Raw genomic sequence first — 18,743 nt, forward strand, 5'->3', positions numbered from 1 at the left:
TTTTACAGAGTGTGTTTTACAGAGTGTGTGTTTTACAGAGTGTGTTTTACAGAGTGTGTTTTACAGAGTGTGTTTTACAGAGTGTGTTTTACAGTGTGTGTTTTACAGTGTGTGTTTTACAGAGTGTGTGTTTTACAGAGTGTGTGTTTTACAGTGTGTGTTTTACAGAGTGTGTGTTTTACAGAGTGTGTGTTTTACAGAGTGTGTTTTACAGAGTGTGTGTTTTACAGAGTGTGTTTTACAGAGTGTGTGTTTTACAGAGTGTGTGTTTTACAGAGTGTGTTTTACAGTGTGTGTTTACAGAGTGTGTTTTACAGAGTGTGTGTTTTACAGTGTGTTTTACAGTGTGTGTTTTACAGAGTGTGTGTTTTACAGAGTGTGTGTTTTACAGAGTGTGTTTTACAGAGTGTGTTTTACAGAGTGTGTTTTACAGAGTGTGTTTTACAGAGTGTGTGTTTTACAGAGTGTGTGTTTTACAGAGTGTGTTTTACAGAGTGTGTGTTTTACAGAGTGTGTGTGAATAAGTTATGGAAAAGAAACGTTTTTTAATCATTTTGAGTTTTGCTAACCACTCACTGTTTCAGTACATGTTTTACTTAGAGAAAATCTGATTGGTGTGGCAGACACCTTTCACCAAAAAGGAGACGAAACGGTAATCTGACCTGCACAGGATGAAGATGATGATGATAATGATGATGATGAAACGCAGAAAACTGCATAATATTCGTTTAAGTTAGAAATTATCAGCAAATTACTTTGAGATCCAACTGAGATTCTCAGAGGAAATGTCTTATTTTGAAATGCCTTAAAGAAACTTTACCATCCAAACTCCTCATCAAACCAAGAGTCTGTAAAATAAGCGGTTCATCATCTGGGCTGTGATTGGACGAGCGGCTGACCTCCAGGCAGGGAACGCCCTTGCTGATTGGCTGCGGGTATTCTCGGAGGAGGCGCTCTTCGTCCAGGAACTTGCCGTCCCTCCCGTCGCTCGCCGGCTGGAAGAGTCCGTAGTTCAGGACGTCCTTCAGGGTCTGATTGAGCGTACACAGGATCCGCTGTTTGGCGATCCAGACCGTCGCGTCCGGGTTGAACCGCATGCATTTCTGACCCGAAGGAGAAAGCATAACAAATAATTCAATATTAATCATTCAGTTAAAAATAAACAGAAATCTGTAAGGGAGCAAAAACCTCCACAAAACTCTGTATTCACAGAACAAAACTAGTGAATTATAGCAAGTATTGTTTCTACTGCAAACCTCAGTTCACTGAAGACTAAACTACCTGACAGGTAACTTTTCAGAAGGATAATTGAGTTTCTTTTAAATCAATGATTCCTTAATATTGATGAAAAAAATCATCAATATTCCACTGATTGTTTCACTTGCAGGATTTCCTCTGCAAATCGCTAGAAAATAAAAACTTTCTGGTCTTCAAAAGTTACAACTTTTTGTCTTTTGACATGTTTAAATTCTTTCTAGAAAATTTCTGTGATTATTGTCAAAGTTTTTGGCAGGAATGTATTCCCTTTGTTTCTTTCTCCAGTAAGACGTCAGAGTTTGGTTTATTGACATATTTTCACCAGAAACTGGACACAAATACTTGGTGACATTTAGTGTTTCTGCGATGAGAGGCCCAGTAGGACCAGTTAACACGTCCAGCCAGTCCCAGTTGCTGTGAACGGTGCCAGTGATGGGTCACTGAGGGTGAACTGACAGAACCTCTCTGGCCCACTGGCCGGTTCTGCTTTCAGCTCGAAGTGAAGCAAGCAGACAATGGTGGCTCCCGCCTGGCCTGGATGTGGGAGGATTAGCGGCATTCAGGAGCGTTTGGATCCGGTCGGGTCGAGACAGAGGCGTTAATTTAAATCGTTTCCATTATTGTTTTGTCCTCAGACACAAACAGCAGCTTCATTAGAGACAAGCTGCAGGTTTTCATGAAACGTGGCGGCAGTGCTCAGTGTGGAGGACAAGAGTTTAGCAAAAAGCAACAGAACAATAAACCTCTTGAGTTTTGAGATGAAATGAACCAACCAGGCACTGAAACATCTGGACTTTTTAGGACTGGATCAAACCTGAAGTGGTTTGTTGGCTCATGCAACACAGAGGAGACCTGAAGCATCTAAAAAGGTTTGACCATCTGTGAAAATCCAAAATGTAGAAAACAGCTGCATGAGTCGATGGCAGCTGGAGTCGGAGTCACATGCACTGAGTTCATGCTGGTCCTGAATTATTCAGCAGGTTTCTGAGTGGATGGCTCCACTTCATGCTGCCATCCAGCAGCAGCACAGAGCGGTCAGAGCACACATGTGAAGCAGCGCACTGCACATGTGTCCATAAAACATGTTTCACACAACAAATCATCACCGCCGCGCTGATCCAGGAGCTTCAGGAGGTCAGAGCAGGGTCAGCACAGACCAACACAAACCACTGCACTCTTATTTACACAAACTCTTCTCTCAGGTCTCTGGAGCAGCTGCTGAAGTGTGTGTGTGTGTGTGTGTGTGTGTGTGTGTGTGTGTGTGTGTGTGTGTGTGTGTGTGTGTGTGTGTGTGTGTGTGTGTGTGTGCGCGTGTGTACTTTTAGGTTTCACAAGAGTGAAAAGATGTGAAAGGAAAAACAGCATCCATGTGGAAAACAAGGTTTCAGTCAGAGCTCTGAGGAGCCAGAGCTGAAACATTTCTCCATCCCAAAGACCAGAACCTGTCCAAGACCAGAACCCATCCAAGACCAGAACCCGTCCAAGACCAGAACCCGTCCAAGACCAGAACCCGTCCAAGACCAGAACCCGTCCAAGATCAGAACCCGTCCAAAGACCAGAACCCGTCCAAAGACCAGAACCTTTCAGCGTGTTTTATGCTTCAGCTGTTCAATGTTTCAGTTCTGCTTCACATCATGTTTTTCTCGCTGATCTCAGGTGTTTATATCTCAACCTGCCAACAAAACAAACCCTCAAAAACACAATTTCACAAAAATAATAACTCCATGAAATAAGAAGCACAATTAAAATAAGTTTGATCACACAATAATAAATCTATAAAAATGAAAGCATGCATAAAGTTATGATCATGTATTGCAGACGTCAGACATGCAGACAGTATGATGTGATAAATGCCTTCCAGTTTTACCATGTGATGAAATAGACCCTCCCTCTGCTTACGATCAGACATTTCACTTGGCATTAAAATGAAAAACTACACCACATGTCTCCCACTCATGATTCACACTCCTCTGCGTTTCATCAGGGAAACGAGGCAACGTGAGTCCTGTTGGTCACACCTCGTTAAAGTCTTCACATCTGAACACAAAGAGGTGAGAAAATAATGTGACGACTTCAGAAAAAAAGCCGGGCGTCTCGTTCAGGAGCCGATAATTAGCATCCAACGGCCAGAAGTTACGTTTATGTGGAGAGAAACGGGGAGAGGACTAATTAGAGATGTTTATCAGTGCTGGAAAAATAACTTGCTGAACAAAGGAAAGTGGATTTGTTCACATTTTCCTCGTTTTTCTCTCCGGTCCAGTTGAATGTTTCTGACTCGTTGTTGTTTCGCTCAGAGTTCAGCAGTAAATAAGAATCTGAAAGGAGGCAGCAGCAGCGAACCAAGAGAAGAACCAGCAACATCACACTGACTGCAGGGGAAATGTTCACACCATCATCTGACCCACATTAAAAACACAAATATCAATATTTCCTACACAGCTGGATGTGAATTCAGGCATTAAGTGGTTCAAGATCAGCTGAAAAAACACAAACAGATCAAGTGGAAGAAAAAATGAGATTAAATTCGTCTGCAGCAGAGAAACGATTCACGTCTGAGTAAAAATCCGTCATTATTATTCAGCAGGTTTTCAGCTCTTTGGGACATTTAGGGCAAAAATTCACATCTTCTGTCTGAAAACAAAGGTTTTGTCTCTGAGCTAAACTACAGAACCATGATGCAGCCTGTAAAGTCCAGAAACAAGCTCCGGGTCCGGCGCTGCACTCTGACCCGGGAGATGGTCCAGGTGAAGCTGATCCTGCAGGATCAGGAACAAACTGAGAGAAAAACCATCAAAAGTCCAAAAGTCTGGAGAACCCAGAAGATCTGGAGGTGAACAACATGAATCACTCTGGATGATATTTAAAATATTCTTATTCTAGTTTTGCTTCATGAAAGCAGCGCAGGTAAAAAACTGCTGCTGAGAATATTTAGAGCATTTTATCATGAAAGGAGGATAAAATGATGCAGTTGGATAAAAACACTCAGATCTGGACTGAGGCTCCCGGAAGTCCATGTGGAAAAATAAACACTTTTCAGTTTGGAGCCATAAATCCTGACTGCTGCTCACCGTCTGCTGCAGGTCGGGGATCAGGACGCGGATCACCAGCGAGTTGGACTGGATGTCGTCCATGTGGTTCTGCGGCGGCTCGGCGGTCGCTCTGATCGTCTCGTAGATGGTTTCCTCCCGGGAACTGTCGGAGGCGCCGTCGTCAGAGTAGTCGGAAAAACTCTGGGCCATTTCATCCTCGCTGGAGGTGGGGCTGCGGGGCATGCTGAGCAGGGCTGGAGGATTCAACTGGAACAGAGGGAACAGAGAGAACAAGAGGGAACAGAGGGAACCAGAGGGAACAGAGGGAACCAGAGGGAACAGAGGGAACAGAGGGAACCAGAGAGAACAGAGGGAACAGAGGGAACCAGAGAGAACAGAGGGAACAGAGGGAACCAGAGGAAACCAGAGAGAACAGAGGGAACAGAGGGAACCAGAGAGAACAGAGGGAACCAGAGGGAACAGAGGGAATAGAGGGGAACAGACAGAAACAGAAGGAACAGAGAGAACAAGAGGGAACCAGAGGGAACAGAGGGAACAGAGGGAACCAGAGAGAACAGAGGGAACAGAGGGAACCAGAGAGAACAGAGGGAACAGAGGGAACAGAGGGAACAGAGGGAACCAGAGGGAACAGAGGTTAGTTCAAAATGGAGAAATTCCTTCCACTCCATTACTTCTAAACAGCAGCTGTTGGTTTATCCTCCTCCGTCTCCCTGAAGAGCCTGAACACGTCCAGTGGAAGGCTGAAGCAACCTGCAGCAACCAACAGCAACCTGCAGCAACCAGCAACATCCAGCAGAAACCTGCAGCAACCAGCAGCACCGTCTGAACTGAGGCATCGGGTGATTTATGGGTCAGAAGACGAATCGGCCGCCGGCTCATCAGTCACAGCTCTCAGATGTCGTTTTGTGATCGACCTGCAGGAGCAAAACTTCTAAAATAGCCTGAATGTGGAACCTGGATGATCACTGAACTCGATCAGCGAGTTTCAGACCTGGAGAAAAAATCAACCTGAATCCTTCAGGATGTCAGACGTTTGAAAGTAAATGCTCTAAAATATCAGCATCAATGAGTTCCTCAGTGAAATCTCATGACTTGTGATCTCTTTTCTCTTAGTTTGCTGAATCTGCCATCGTCCTGTTACCTTTCCCTTCAACCCAACAGAGAAGATCCGACTCGTTTCCGTCTGAAGCTTTTCCAGATGAATCTCAACTTGATGGAAACAGAGTGAGGTCTGTTCTGGTTCTGGATGTGAATATGCAGCAAATCCAGTGGAAAATGGCTTCAGGTTGGATGAAATGCATACACGTTATGAGCTGTAGGATTTGGAGTTTCTGATACGCAGTAGTAATAAAGGTGTTATTACTGTGTGATCGCAGCAGCGTGGTTATTGAAACGTCGTTGGTGTTGAATTGATGGGAGCGAATCTTCACTGACAGAGAGCAGAGCGTTATCCAGGAAGCAGAGGATGAGACGTTTGGGTACCGTTGGAGTTTTCTGACTCAGGTAGGCGGTCATTAGCTGCGATGGCCGACGCTGTGACATCATCACCTCTACCTGCTGTCTGGTAACAGGAAGGTCACTGATGCTGCAGTTTCTGTGTGTTCAGGACAAAATCGGTTCAGCTCAGATGAACCGTCAGAACCAGATGAAAAATAAGAGAAAAGGAAAAAAGGTGAACGTGTGAGTTATTAGAAGTTGTTGAGAAAATTACAGTTCTTCCAGCAGCATGAAGAGCCTCTTCAGGATGTTTCTGCACCTTTCCGCTCCGGCTTCCAGCTGAGGCTTCGTCCTGTAATGTGTATAATTTTCCTGAATACTTTTGCAATCAGCATGGGGCCAATTACAGTCACTCTGCTGAGAGTGTGCTGGTGTGAACAGGAGCGGTTCTGTTTGGATGAGCAGTGGAGCCGGACCCAGCTGACTGTGATCAGAACCTGATTAAAACGGGCTCACATGAGGGCGAATCAATGCAATAGTTTTGGATCTATGGCAACCGGTACCTGCTGAACGCATTGATAACGGTTTTTATGCCTGAAGGTGTAATTTCAACCTGGAATGAAGAAGACACGTCTTGTTAAGATGAAGTGAAAAAAAAACCTTCATTGTTTAGCAGAGTGGAGGAAAAACGGCGCTTTTTATTTTCTACCACATAAAAATAACATTAAAGGATGAAAAGTAAAAATATGAATGTTTTGCTGGTCCAACCGTCCATTTTCACTGATTAACATAGAATTTATTAATATTGAAAAAATACTTTCAAACACAGTTAAATCATTGGACTTGTGATTAAAACCATGCAGCACGAACATCCAACCACTTCCTGGTTGTTGATTATCTGACAACTAAAGTATTTCCATGCAGTTTTGCACAATACTCCAATTTTACCTCATCCTGGTGCAAAAAGCTTTTATCAAATTGCCAGGTTTTTATTAAGCAAATGTATTTTTGTAATTCCAATTTATGCAATTATGCGGAATAGAAACGCAGCAGCTGGAGACTTGGAAAAGAGAAAACTGGGTTCATCCCAGTCCGGTTGGTCCTGCAGAACCAGGAAGAAAAACATGTGAAAGTTAAACTTTAAGGATTTTCATATCCTGTTACATCAATGAGCAACTTGATCAGCAAATACAGGAAGTGAAACATCAGAGGTTCAGACTCTGGAAAGCTAAACATTTAGCTGCTAGCTAACTGACGACCAGAGCTAAACATTTAGCTGCTAGCTAACTGACGAGCAGAGCTAAACATTTAGCTGCCGGCTAACTAACGACCAGAGCTAAACATTTAGCTGCTAGCTAACTGACGAGCAGAGCTAAACATTTAGCTGCTAGCTAACTGACGAGCAGAGCTAAACATTTAGCTGCTAGCTAACTGACGAGCAGAGCTAAATATTTAGCTGCTAGCTAACTAACGACCAGAGCTAAATATTTAGCTGCTAGCTAACTGACGAGCAGAGCTAAACATTTAGCTGCTAGCTAACTGACGACCAGAGCTAAATATTTAGCTGCTAGCTAACTGACGAGCAGAGCTAAACATTTAGCTTCCAGCTAACTGGGAAGTTTGCTCTGTTTGAGTCCAGTGTTTGCATCTGGACCTGAAAACCTTGGATAAAATTTCTCCTGCGCCACATCAGAACCCTGAACGCATCTCTAGGATAATTTCTCAGGTGTGAAGAAACGAGACGCGAGTTTCAGGAAAGAAATATTTTCATGCCCTGAAACATCTGATGCAATCTGAGCTTTTCTCCTGTTCAGACATGACAGTTTTTGGCAGATTGCAGAAATCCAGAACCGGAGCGGATCAGCCTGGTTCAGCAGGATTCTGCTGTCAGGTCCAGCAGGAAGGAGGAGATCGACATCACGCCTCACCAGCACTTCCTGTGCTCCTTTCATTAAATTTGATGCATGTAATTATCATCTCCTCTGCTTCAGAGTCCATCTCTCATCATCGCTGGATTATTTTTCCTTTCACAAAAGACTCTCGTCATTCTGAGGCATAATTGAAAAGATAAAAAGACCTTTTTGTGACTTTCTAGAGGTTTTCAGGCATCAGAGAGAGCAGAGCTCAGTAATGGTCACAGTAATTTGCTCTGACTTGTGTGTGTGTGTGTGTGTGTGTGTGTGTGTGTGTGTGTGTGTGTGTGTGTGTGTGTGTGTGGGGGGGGGTGTGTGTGTGTGTGTGTGTGTGTGTGTGTGCAATAAGAGCAGAAAAGCAATATCCTGTCAAACGTCTGACAGAAACAGTTTTTTGAATGCTGGCGAATTAGAGCCATTAAAGCAGAATTAATGTTTTCTTTGTCTGCAAACATCGATGCGTTCGCGTCTGTGTGGACAAAAGGAACCAAAGCTTCGGCTTGGTTTTGGACTCGGTTCGTCATTTGATTTGCAGAAACAGAACAAACTTCGTTTGAGGTCAGATCTTTATGAAAAGCAGGTTTTGTTCAATAATTATCAAATCCAGACGATTGATTGCATTGATTTAACGAGAGTTAAAACCATAAATTTAACTCTGAGAGGCACGAAGGAGAAACTTTGGTTGTTTCACAGAATTAGTTTTAAAGTTCAGGTCATTTAAATGAGGCATTGAGGGAAAGAAAGGAAAACTCGGCACAGAGGATCAGTGGGATTTCTGCAGACGCTGAGCTCGTTTGGATGTTGATTCAGACGTTTTCTGATTTAAAATCTTCCATCGTCTCTCAGAGACGAGGCGAGTCGCCTCCTGGCAAACAGGAAAAGTAAAAATCACAGTTTAAAGCCTGAAAATGAGTTTTCCTCCAGTGAGGTTCAAACGGTTCAATTCGTCTTTTAATAATTAGAAACATTCACACAGCTTCTTGTTTTACAGATAAATTATCACTTTAAGCGTTTAACAGAAAGGCAACCAGTGATGCAGAGACGTCCTGCGTTTCTTCGTCTCATTTTGTTTCTCCTCAAACTATTTACTGTTTAAAACCAGGAAGAATTCAAACAAAACCACATAAAACCTCATCAGACCACGAGAGAACTGGCAGCTTAGGTCAAAGGTCAGTTCAAAAACACAAACAGGATTCAAAGTTCACAGAAACTTTTATCACCCAAAATGTTTTCAGATTTATTTTAGTTTAGTGAAAATTTGAAAGAATAAAGTCACAGGTTTATTATTTATGACTTATTGCCATAAATGAGGCAACATGTCAGACAAACTAGTTTCTTCCCGGGTCTTCCTGGGTCTTTCCGGGTCTTCTTGGGTCTTCTTGGGTCTTTCTGGGTCTTCTTGGGTCTTCTTGGGTCTTTCTGGGTCTTTCTGGGTCTTCTTGGGTCTTTCCGGGTCTTCTTGGGTCTTTCCGGGTCTTCTTGGGTCTTCTTGGGTCTTTCTGGGTCTTCTTGGGTCTTTCCGGGTCTTCTTGGGTCTTCTTGGGTCTTTCCGGGTCTTCTTGGTCTTTCCGGGTCTTCCCGGGTCTTTCTGGGTCTTCCCAAGTCTTTCCGGGTCTTTCCGGGTCTTCCCGGGTCTTTCCGGGTCTTCCTGCGGTCTGATGACTGACTCCTCTTGCTGCTGCTCTGCAGCCACATCCTGATGAAAGCCCAGTGAAATGCAAACCCTGACAGGAACCTGAAGCTGTTTGGGAGTGAAATGTCCAGAAATGTGACCCGGATCTTTCAGATGAGGATCATGACATCTCCAGCAGAGCGCCACCTGCAGGTACCACGACTCAGCAACACAAAGACCAGCAGAAACTGCACATCTTCACTTTGAGCCGTTTTCTGCACACACGCTTCCAGGAGGTCTCACTCTGATCCGATTCAGCCGGAGGGTTTCATTGAGGAGTCAGAGGGCTGCTGCTGCTGGAACACTGAGCATTTAATCCTCTGCATGTAATATTTACTTTGTGTTAAAATTGAGTTTAGCAAGAATCAGAGGAGTTTTTCTCAAATGTATTGTGACAACAAATCTTCCAGCAGATCTCTATTAAACACTGAAACTCTTCTTTTGCTCTTAGGTTATTGTTTAGTTCTTTTGCTGCGTTCAACTTTTCATTCTAAATATCATAAAGACGAACTTCATCCTGTGAGCCGCAGCTTGCATTCACCCTGTGGAAGGCGGTTCTGTCGTCTCATGTAAAGGTTACATCTTTAGTGCTGTAACTCTGGCAACAGGAGAGGAAGGGGTTAAAGTTTTATCACATAGCAACAACAGCGGCGTAGGAGCTGAAACCCTCAGCCTGGAAGAATCCTCTTAAAATCCCGTTCCAAGGTTTCCTGGTGCGTCTCAGGGCGCAGTCCGGGTCGGCGCCCATGTTTGGAGCTTCCAGAGATCTTTAAACGGGTTTATATGAGTTCTCCTGTCTCACATGTCTGGTTTACTGGTCCAGGCTTAATGGGCGGTTCTGAGGTTTTATGCTGACATCAGATACAAAAGGAACAACAATAAACGGTCAAATAAGACCTGAAACCTCCATCAATACAACAAAAGCATTCTGAGAATTATCAAAACGTTTAAAAGTTCATCTGCAGGTGATGAGTCTTCGCTCTGCAGCAACTGCAGCAACTGCAGCAACGCAACTGCAGCAATGTAACTGCAGCAACGCAACTGCAGCAACGCAACTGCAGCAATGTAACTGCAGCAACACAACTGCAGCAATGTAACTGCAGCAACACAACTGCAGCTCTCAGATTATGGAAATTTCCTCCAATATTTAAAACATAAGAAGGAAATAATGACACAAAGGTTTTAACAGGAAACTGGTTTCCAGGCCCATCAGGTGATTTTTAGCCTCAGTTTGTTTTAGTTTGCTGTAAAATCAGATGATATCCAGGATGGAGCCTGAGTATCATCTTCATTCATCACTTAAAGAAAAGCAAAATACATTTCAGATGACCAATATGATGCAAACAGATCCTAACTGAATTATCGCAGCACCTCCTATAAAGATGATGGATCCTTGTTTCCAGAACTTTGTTTCATCGCCATCTTTAAAACGTTTCAGTTTGACAGGTTGAGTAAAGACTGACCCACTTTCTGCAGGTTATGAACCAAATTACACTAATTGGCTGTAAATAGAACAGAGTGACTGACAGGATGAAGAGGCAGATCAACAGGAGAAAAACAACAACTTTGTCCAACTCTGTGTTAATCATCAGCAGTTAGCTGCAGCAGCGGCAGCAGCTCCAGCTGCAGCAGTAGCAGCACCAACAGCAGCAGCTGCAGCAGCACCAACAGCAGCAGCTGCAGCAGCTCCAGCTGCAGCAGCACCAACAGCAGCTGCAGCACCAACAGAAAAGTCGACTTGTTACTTTGCTGCTGTTTTGTGAATTCTTAGTTTTTTTATGTTGAAGAAAATCAGGAATTCTGATTTTCTGACTAGATGTTTGCAGTCAGTTTTAAAAAGACAAAGAAGTGGGTGGAGTTTGTTCTACGCAATGAAGCCATGACAAGATTTAAGAAATATAAATAATATAAAGATTAATGCCACTTATTAAACCAGGAAGCAGGAAGCAACGACATGTAAACTGGGATTTAACAGATAAAAATAGAAATCTGACATTTTCAAAACAAGACATGCTAAACATGTTCAGCTGATTGTTTCCTGCTGGTTTAATAAAAGCATTGAGATGCTGCAGAGCTTCTTGAGGTGTCAGAGCTGCAGCAACACGGCCGAACTCGGCAGACTGCCTGGAAAACGTCAAATCAATTTTTAATAACTCGGTTTTAATTAGCAGGATGAATGATGACGGATCACTGCTGACAGAAAAGTTAAAAATGAAAAAGCTGTGAAAGGGAAACCAGAGTCCTGGTGTTTCTTTGAAAGGTTAAAGGTCACCGTCTTGAGGTTAAAGGTCACCTCAGCGACCAGCAGCAGGTTGTTGGTGTGAAAACCGTCCCGACTGAATCGTCACCTGGAGACGACCTTCAGCTTCTCGCTCCGACGCCAAACACTCCACACAGGACTAGTACAGGTCAAAGGTCAAGAAATGAGAAGCTAACGTCTCTGCAGACCCCACACATCCTTGGAATAAATCGTATTTCTCCCCAGTTTTCTCGAACGGCTTCGTCTCCAGGTTCTTCCAGGTTGTTCCAGGTTCTTCCAGGTTCAGCTGCACATGTGAGACGAGGTTCTGAACGTTTCAAACTCACCGGCTGCTCAGTAACAAGAGACTTGACCTGAAAGCTCTGCGGTTTCCTCTGGCAGACAATACGAAGCACTTCCAGAGGAAAAGTACTTCATGATGTTAACGGGTTTCTGAGAACAGAACGAACCGGGAGGCAAAAACAGAGCCACACATTAATCAGCAGATCATTTCTGCTAATCTCCCTCCTGCTGCTTTAATCTGCAGAACAAACAGAGCCGCCCTCTCTCTGTGTCGAACATTCGCTGTTTGTCAGATAAAGCTGGACGGTTCACCCAAAGATCTGCAGCGCAGAGCCGCAGAAACGTCACAAACTCTGAACTTCCACTATGATCACATCTTTTACTGAACAAAATTCAATCGGACTTTTATCTCCCACGTCTGCCAGGCTTTTGGTAGCTGTCGCCATGCCAACGGTGCACCGGGCCACGCCCCTTTACTCTCCATGACCTTCAATGAAACTTTACCTGAAGTTTTATTAAAGGAACTTTAAAACAAGATGAATTCAAACAGAACCAGAGTTCACTTCAGCCGAACCCAGACGACCCGGAGCCAGAGCCGGGTTCGGAGTTGGGTCAGAGTTCAAATCAGATTCCACATTCACAACGCCGCTAACGAACCCGACCTTCTGGACATTGGACTTGGATTAAAGCGGACTGAACAGGAACACGTCCTTCCTCTCAGACCCAAAGTCTGAGCCTCTGCTCAGGTCGGCGCCTCTCAGAGAGCTTCATGACCTCTTCATGACCTCCACTGTCACCTGACCTCCTCTCTCACCTGACCTCCACTGTCACCTGATCTCCACTCTCACCTGACCTCCTCTCTCACCTGACCTCCACTCTCACCTGACCTCCTCTCTCACCTGACCTCCACTGTCACCTGATCTCCACTCTCACCTGACCTCCTCTCTCACCTGACCTCCTCTCTCACCTGACCTCCACTGTCACCTGATCTCCACTCTCACCTGACCTCCTCTCTCACCTGACCTCCACTCTCACCTGACCTCCACTGTCACCTGACCTCCTCTCTCACCTGACCTCCACTGTCACCTGATCTCCACTCTCACCTGACCTCCTCTCTCACCTGACCTCCACTCTCACCTGACCTCCACTGTCACCTGATCTCCACTCTCACCTGACCTCCTCTCTCACCTGACCTCCACTCTCACCTGACCTCCACTGTCACCTGACCTCCTCTCTCACCTGACCTCCACTGTCACCTGACCTCCTCTCTCACCTGACCTCCTCTCTCACCTGACCTCCACTCTCACCTGACCTCCACTGTCACCTGACCTGACCAATCAGAGGCGCAGAGCGGCGCAGGAGCTGAGGTGAGAAGGTTGATTTATTCCTGAGGCAGGTTGGAGATCTCTGACTGGTCAGGTTTATGCTGCTGCAGCAGCTGCTGCAGCACGCCAGCAGTAAAGGGCCCACAGGACACAGATGGTCCGAAGCTCACAGAAAAGCTTCCTCTGTGAGTCATCACCGTGGCGACAGCAGTCAGAGCCGGTTTGCAGAAACGTCAAAAAGACAGAAAAACCCGAGTCCTTCACGCAGCGACTCCTTTCACTTTGAAATCACAGAATGTCAGAATAAGTTCTGCGTTTGGCCCGGCTCCAGCACAGATCCCCTCTGCCAGGTCCAGAACCGAACCGGGCGGCTCCTTTCCAGAGCCACCTTCGGACATGGCGTTTCTGCAATGAACAGGAAGCAGGTTGTAACACGTTCTGTGATCAGATGAAACTAAACTTCAATGTTTAATAACATCACAACTGAATTGCATATTTCTAAGCATATAATTGCCATGTTTCTTTTCTAAAATGAGGTTTTATAGCTGCAGAGCGTCTGTGAGAGAGCAGGATGCATCCAGCCTCTTGTGAGCAACATGATGTTGGTTTTGGCTCATGAATCCAGACGTGTAGCTCAACTCAGAAATCCAGCATTTATCCCTCCGAATCCGCATCACATTATCATAAAACACATTCTGTTAGATTTGTAGAAGAGCTACATATTTAATTCATACTTTATGACTTAGTCTTCACAAGTAGTCACCTTACTATCAGGGAGAGAAACTGTTTTCATCAGGTCTGCCTGCAGCGGACAGGTTCACAGAGAGAGAACAGGTTTTTATTTCCCGCCGGGACGCGATGAGTCAACGGCGCGACGCTGCAACAGCTGAACGGCAAAGAAGTCTTTAAGTCAGACTGCAGACAAACGGGAACAGTTTAACGGTTTTTGATCTGAGTTAAGGTCCTAAATCACTGATTCATGGCAGTTTTCTGGTTAAAACTTTGTTCTGTCTCAACATGTGGAACGAGATCAGATACGTATCCAATAGTTATCTGCAGTTTGAGCTTCACGGCTCATTCATCTGATGTTTTGTCAGAATTCTGCAGAAGCAGCCAGATGTGATAAATCCAGATGTTGGCAGAAGCTTCATGTTGTCAGGATCTTGTGAAGAGCAGTTGGTTCTTGTTTGGGTCCGAACCGGTTCACACTGAGGTCCGACTGCTGCTGCAGAATGACTGACAGAAAAAACATGAAGACTTCATTTCCATGCCGAGTCCATTCGGTCCTTATCACAATCACTGCTAATTTCACTCTTTTCAGAGTCATTTCAACAAAAGTTGGAGTAATTATAACTTTTTCAAGTGTTAAAACACTCAGTTTCTGAAAAGAGTTAAATGAACTCTGACTCTGATAAGAACCAAATGGACTCGGCATTGTGTTGATTTAACTGTGTGTGAATAACTGAATGCCTTGCAGATTTATGAACATCATCTCCGGTGCGAATGCTCCTTAAAGGACGGACAGACGTGTTTCTGTTTACCGTGAACTTAAAGGGAAAAGAGGAAGAGAGTTATTAGAAATGAATGCTTTCTGTTGGAGATTTGAATTTTTGTCTGTCCTGCTCTGAACCCGTTTCAGGTTCTCCATTCAGCAGCGCCGCGTGTCAGAACCTCGTTGGGCCCGTGAACACACCACGCTAATGAAGACGTTCGATTCAGAAACGCCATTCAACTTTAATGGGATTCCTCCATTATACACACACGGCCCAGTTCTGGCTCATGCTTTGCATCTGGGGCCGTCTCTGAATATTCATGAGAAACTTTGTGCAGCCAGAGGGAGACGAACAGAACCATGGTGGACCTGAAAATGAGCTTTGAGCACATGAAGCTGGCGGCTCTGATTGTAGGTAAACCTTTTCAAACAAGGAGAGTGAAAACTGATCTCAGTCCACCAGGACTCATCAACTATTTATGCTCTGCAAGATGTGAAGATCAAAGAGCCATTGTCATCCAATCAGCATCAAACGGAACCTGTTCAGACTTTACAAAACCAAGTTTATCATTTAGCTCAGAAATGAGTTTATTAATCAGACATGAATGCGCGGACGGTCAGATGATGCTTCACCAGACGCCCTGAGGGACGAACCAGGCAGCCACTCATCTCAGGAGAGCAGGTGGCCGAACCGACGGCAGCAAACCAAACTCATTTCACCGGGCCGAGGCGGCATCTGGCCGGCTGACGACAAGATGAACGCCGACGGCAGAATCCAGTTGCATCGAGACGAATCCCTCAGGCAGGTTTCCTCATCCCTCCAAAACTCATTCAGGTTTAATGAGGAGAAAGAAATGCAAACACTTTGAGAAAACATGTTTAAAGAGTTACAGAAATATTTAAATATGTTGTTAATAACATAATAAATATCTCCTCCATGAGGAGATGCGTTTTCAGGAGGAATCAAAACCTGCATCCAGACGGCAGAGGATGGGAGACGATCACCAAACTGGGAGACCATCACCAAACTGGGAGACGATCACCAAACTGGGAGAACTGGGAGTTTTAACGATGTGGAAATTTAAAAACCTGATTTTATTTTATTCCCTGTAGAAACGGGCGGCCTTTTTGATCCAGAAACAAAGAAGTTCAGCACCAAGGAGGGAGAGATCAGTGACGTCACACCAACCGCTCAGTCACACGCTGAGGTCAGCGCTCTGCTGAAGGTCAGTACTCTGCTGAAGGTCAGTACTCTGCTGAAGGTCAGTACTCTGCTGAAGGTCAGTACTCTGCTGAATCGCTTCAATAATTCTAAGATCCAACTAACACCAAAAGATATTCTCAGCAGAATTAGATAAAGAGTTGAAGAATTTAAACTGGTCAAGATAAAGAAACCCAATTTCAAGGTCACAGATGAAACAGCTTGATATTTCTAACACCTGGAGGCTTTTTATCTTAATTTACTCTTCAGTTAAGCTGCTTGGAAAGCGGACCAGTTGTTGGAGGAGCAGCGTTCCTGTGGGGTCAGAGGTCAGGCGAGCCGCACGCCGACGTGAAATTGGCTGGAGAAGCGAATCAGAGATAAGAGGAGCGGATTACAGCTGGGAACTAAATGACTCGGTTGGACCTCCAGAACCATGAGGGAATCCTGGGACAGAGCCGACGTCATGCAGCTGAGGACGGACGGGTTTCATCCCGGCATCCACAAAAACCCAGCAAGAACTGAGAAACGCAGAAGAAAATGCATCTAAAACTGTCGGCACAAACGGAAACGTTTTTTCCAACAACAGAAAGAGCTGCTGCATTTTCTCTGCCCGGAGCTCAACTCCACAGATTCAACGTCCTGCAGCGTCTTCAAGATCAGAGTCTACTGAAGGAGCCAGAGCCGTTATTACTCCACACTTTGTGATCATTTATTTCCCTCTTCACTTTTACTTCCTACTTTTGCTCAGCTGCATCTCTGCAGACAGGAAACTCTTCTTCGGTGGATGAATCCTGGTGTTTCTTGGTGCAGCAGAGTGAAGCACCAGAATGGTTTCTCCTCCGTTTCCTGATTCTCCCCTGAGAGTCTGGGATGAGATCAGCTGCCTGCATGGCGCTCGGATTAAACTGCATTTATTCACTCTGCTGTAATTAAAGTGTCCAATCAGCATCTACTTGATTCAATCATCAGGTTCATTTCCACTGCTGCTCCTTCTAACTTTAATCCAGATTAAACCTCAAATTGGATTAAAACTCTGCTGGGTTTATATTTCACTCAGGACTCGTTTAAACTCATCGGAGATATTTCTACCAGGAAACCTCCAAACATCCAGTGATCTGCAGAGATCAAGACTGAGAACCAATAACTGGATTATTAAAATAATTGTCCACTAATTTAGTAATTGATCAATCAATACCTGGGCTAAAAAGGCCATTTGGTGAAAAAACAACATTCAGCTGTAATCAAACTGAAACTGTACAAAATTATAGATGTTTTACATTTAAGATGATGATGAGCTTTCCAGATATTAGAAGGATTTTTAGCAGCTTCTTTTGCTACAAATGATCAGGTACTCAGTGAGAAATCATGTTATTGAACTTTTGATTCATAAAATGTTTCAATTACATGTTAAAATGCATATTTTCATTTTATTCTGGTATTGCAGAAACCAGATGAAAGATCTACAGCGAACCGTCTGGTTGTTCCTCCAGACGGATCAACAGGAAAACGGATCAGTTGCCATTTTGAAACTTTCAGCTCCTGATAACAGGAAGTTCTACTTCAGTTTTATTTCTGCGTTTCACTATTGTTGCATTTAATTCATTGTATTTTATTTACATCCACCACAAAAGCATTTCCATCAGGGGTTTGCTAATTGCTGCTGGCTAGTCTGAAGGAGCTTTCTCTAGGATTTCTCAAACATGCATGAAAGAATCAAAGCAAAACTCCAGGAATGGTTCTGATGAACGTTTAAAAAAGTTGATTTTACAGGCGTTAAAGAGCTGAAAGGAAGAAATAAAACCATTTTCATTGGCCGAGTTTGTTTTATGAGAGGATGAGGAGGAGGAAGAGTTTCCCGTCAGGCAGAGCGGCATATGGAAGAGTCTCCTGTTCGCTTGGTGATACATGAGCTGTGACCCGCAGACGGACTCTTACAAACGGGCAGGCAGCCACGGACATGTCCATATGTGACACACACACACACACACACACACACACACACACACACACACACACACCTTTGTCCCCACACACACACACACACACACACACACACACCCACACACACACCCCTTCGTCCCCACACACACACACACACACCCCCCCCCCCCACCCCACCCCCCCCCACACACACACACACACACACACAGTGAGGTGTCAGGCCGGCCTGCAGCGCCTCGTGGTTCTGCTCCATCACAGCGGCGCTTGGCGCCTCATTAACCTCCTCAGACTCGGTCAGTGCTGCAGTCAGAACCTGTTTCAGCCCGACTGAAACAGGTCCTGTTCATTAATGAGTCAGAACCTCAGAATGGAGAATCACATCGAGATTCGCACCTTTTCTACCTGCTGACAATAGAAGCAGAAATTCAGCGGTTCGGCGGCGACAGCTGAAAATATTCCGTCATTTCGTGCCAAATGTCCGGCGCTGCAGAGGAACCATGTGGTTCCATGGAGCTGCAGAGGAACCATGTGGTTCCATGGAGCTGCAGAGGAACCATGTGGTTCCATGGAGCTGCAGAGGAACCATGTGGTTCCATGGAGCTGCAGAGGAACCATGTGGTTCCATGGAGCTGCAGAGGAACCATGTGGTTCCATGGAGCTGCAGAGGAACCATGTGGTTCCATGGAGCTGCAGAGGAACCATGTGGTTCCATGGAGCTGCAGAGGAACCATGTGGTTCCATGGAGCTGCAGAGGAACCATGTGGTTCCATGGAGCTGCAGAGGAACCATGTGGTTCCATGGAGCTGCAGAGGAACCATGTGGTTCCATGGAGCTGCAGAGGAACCATGTGGTTCCATGGAGCTGCAGAGGAACCATGTGGTTCCATGGAGCTGCAGAGGAACCATGTGGT

The 18,743-nt window shown here is 44.9% G+C and overlaps 1 protein-coding gene across 1 annotated transcript in view; it reads right to left on the reverse strand.

Moving 5' to 3' along the window:
* The window catches only part of LOC129356072 (SH3 and multiple ankyrin repeat domains protein 2-like), a gene marked incomplete at its 3' end in the record, with an annotated part of 128,318 nt that overhangs the window by 83,645 nt on the left and 25,930 nt on the right, over positions 1-18,743 (reverse strand). Inside the window, 2 exon segments of the mRNA XM_055025686.1 lie at positions 900-1,103; positions 4,326-4,553. Coding sequence (XP_054881661.1) covers positions 900-1,103; positions 4,326-4,553 — 432 coding nt within the window.

The sequence above is a fragment of the Poeciliopsis prolifica genome, unplaced genomic scaffold (genome assembly GCF_027474105.1).
Source record: "Poeciliopsis prolifica strain line A6 unplaced genomic scaffold, Auburn_PproV2 SCAFFOLD155, whole genome shotgun sequence".
Lineage (NCBI taxonomy): Eukaryota > Metazoa > Chordata > Actinopteri > Cyprinodontiformes > Poeciliidae > Poeciliopsis > Poeciliopsis prolifica.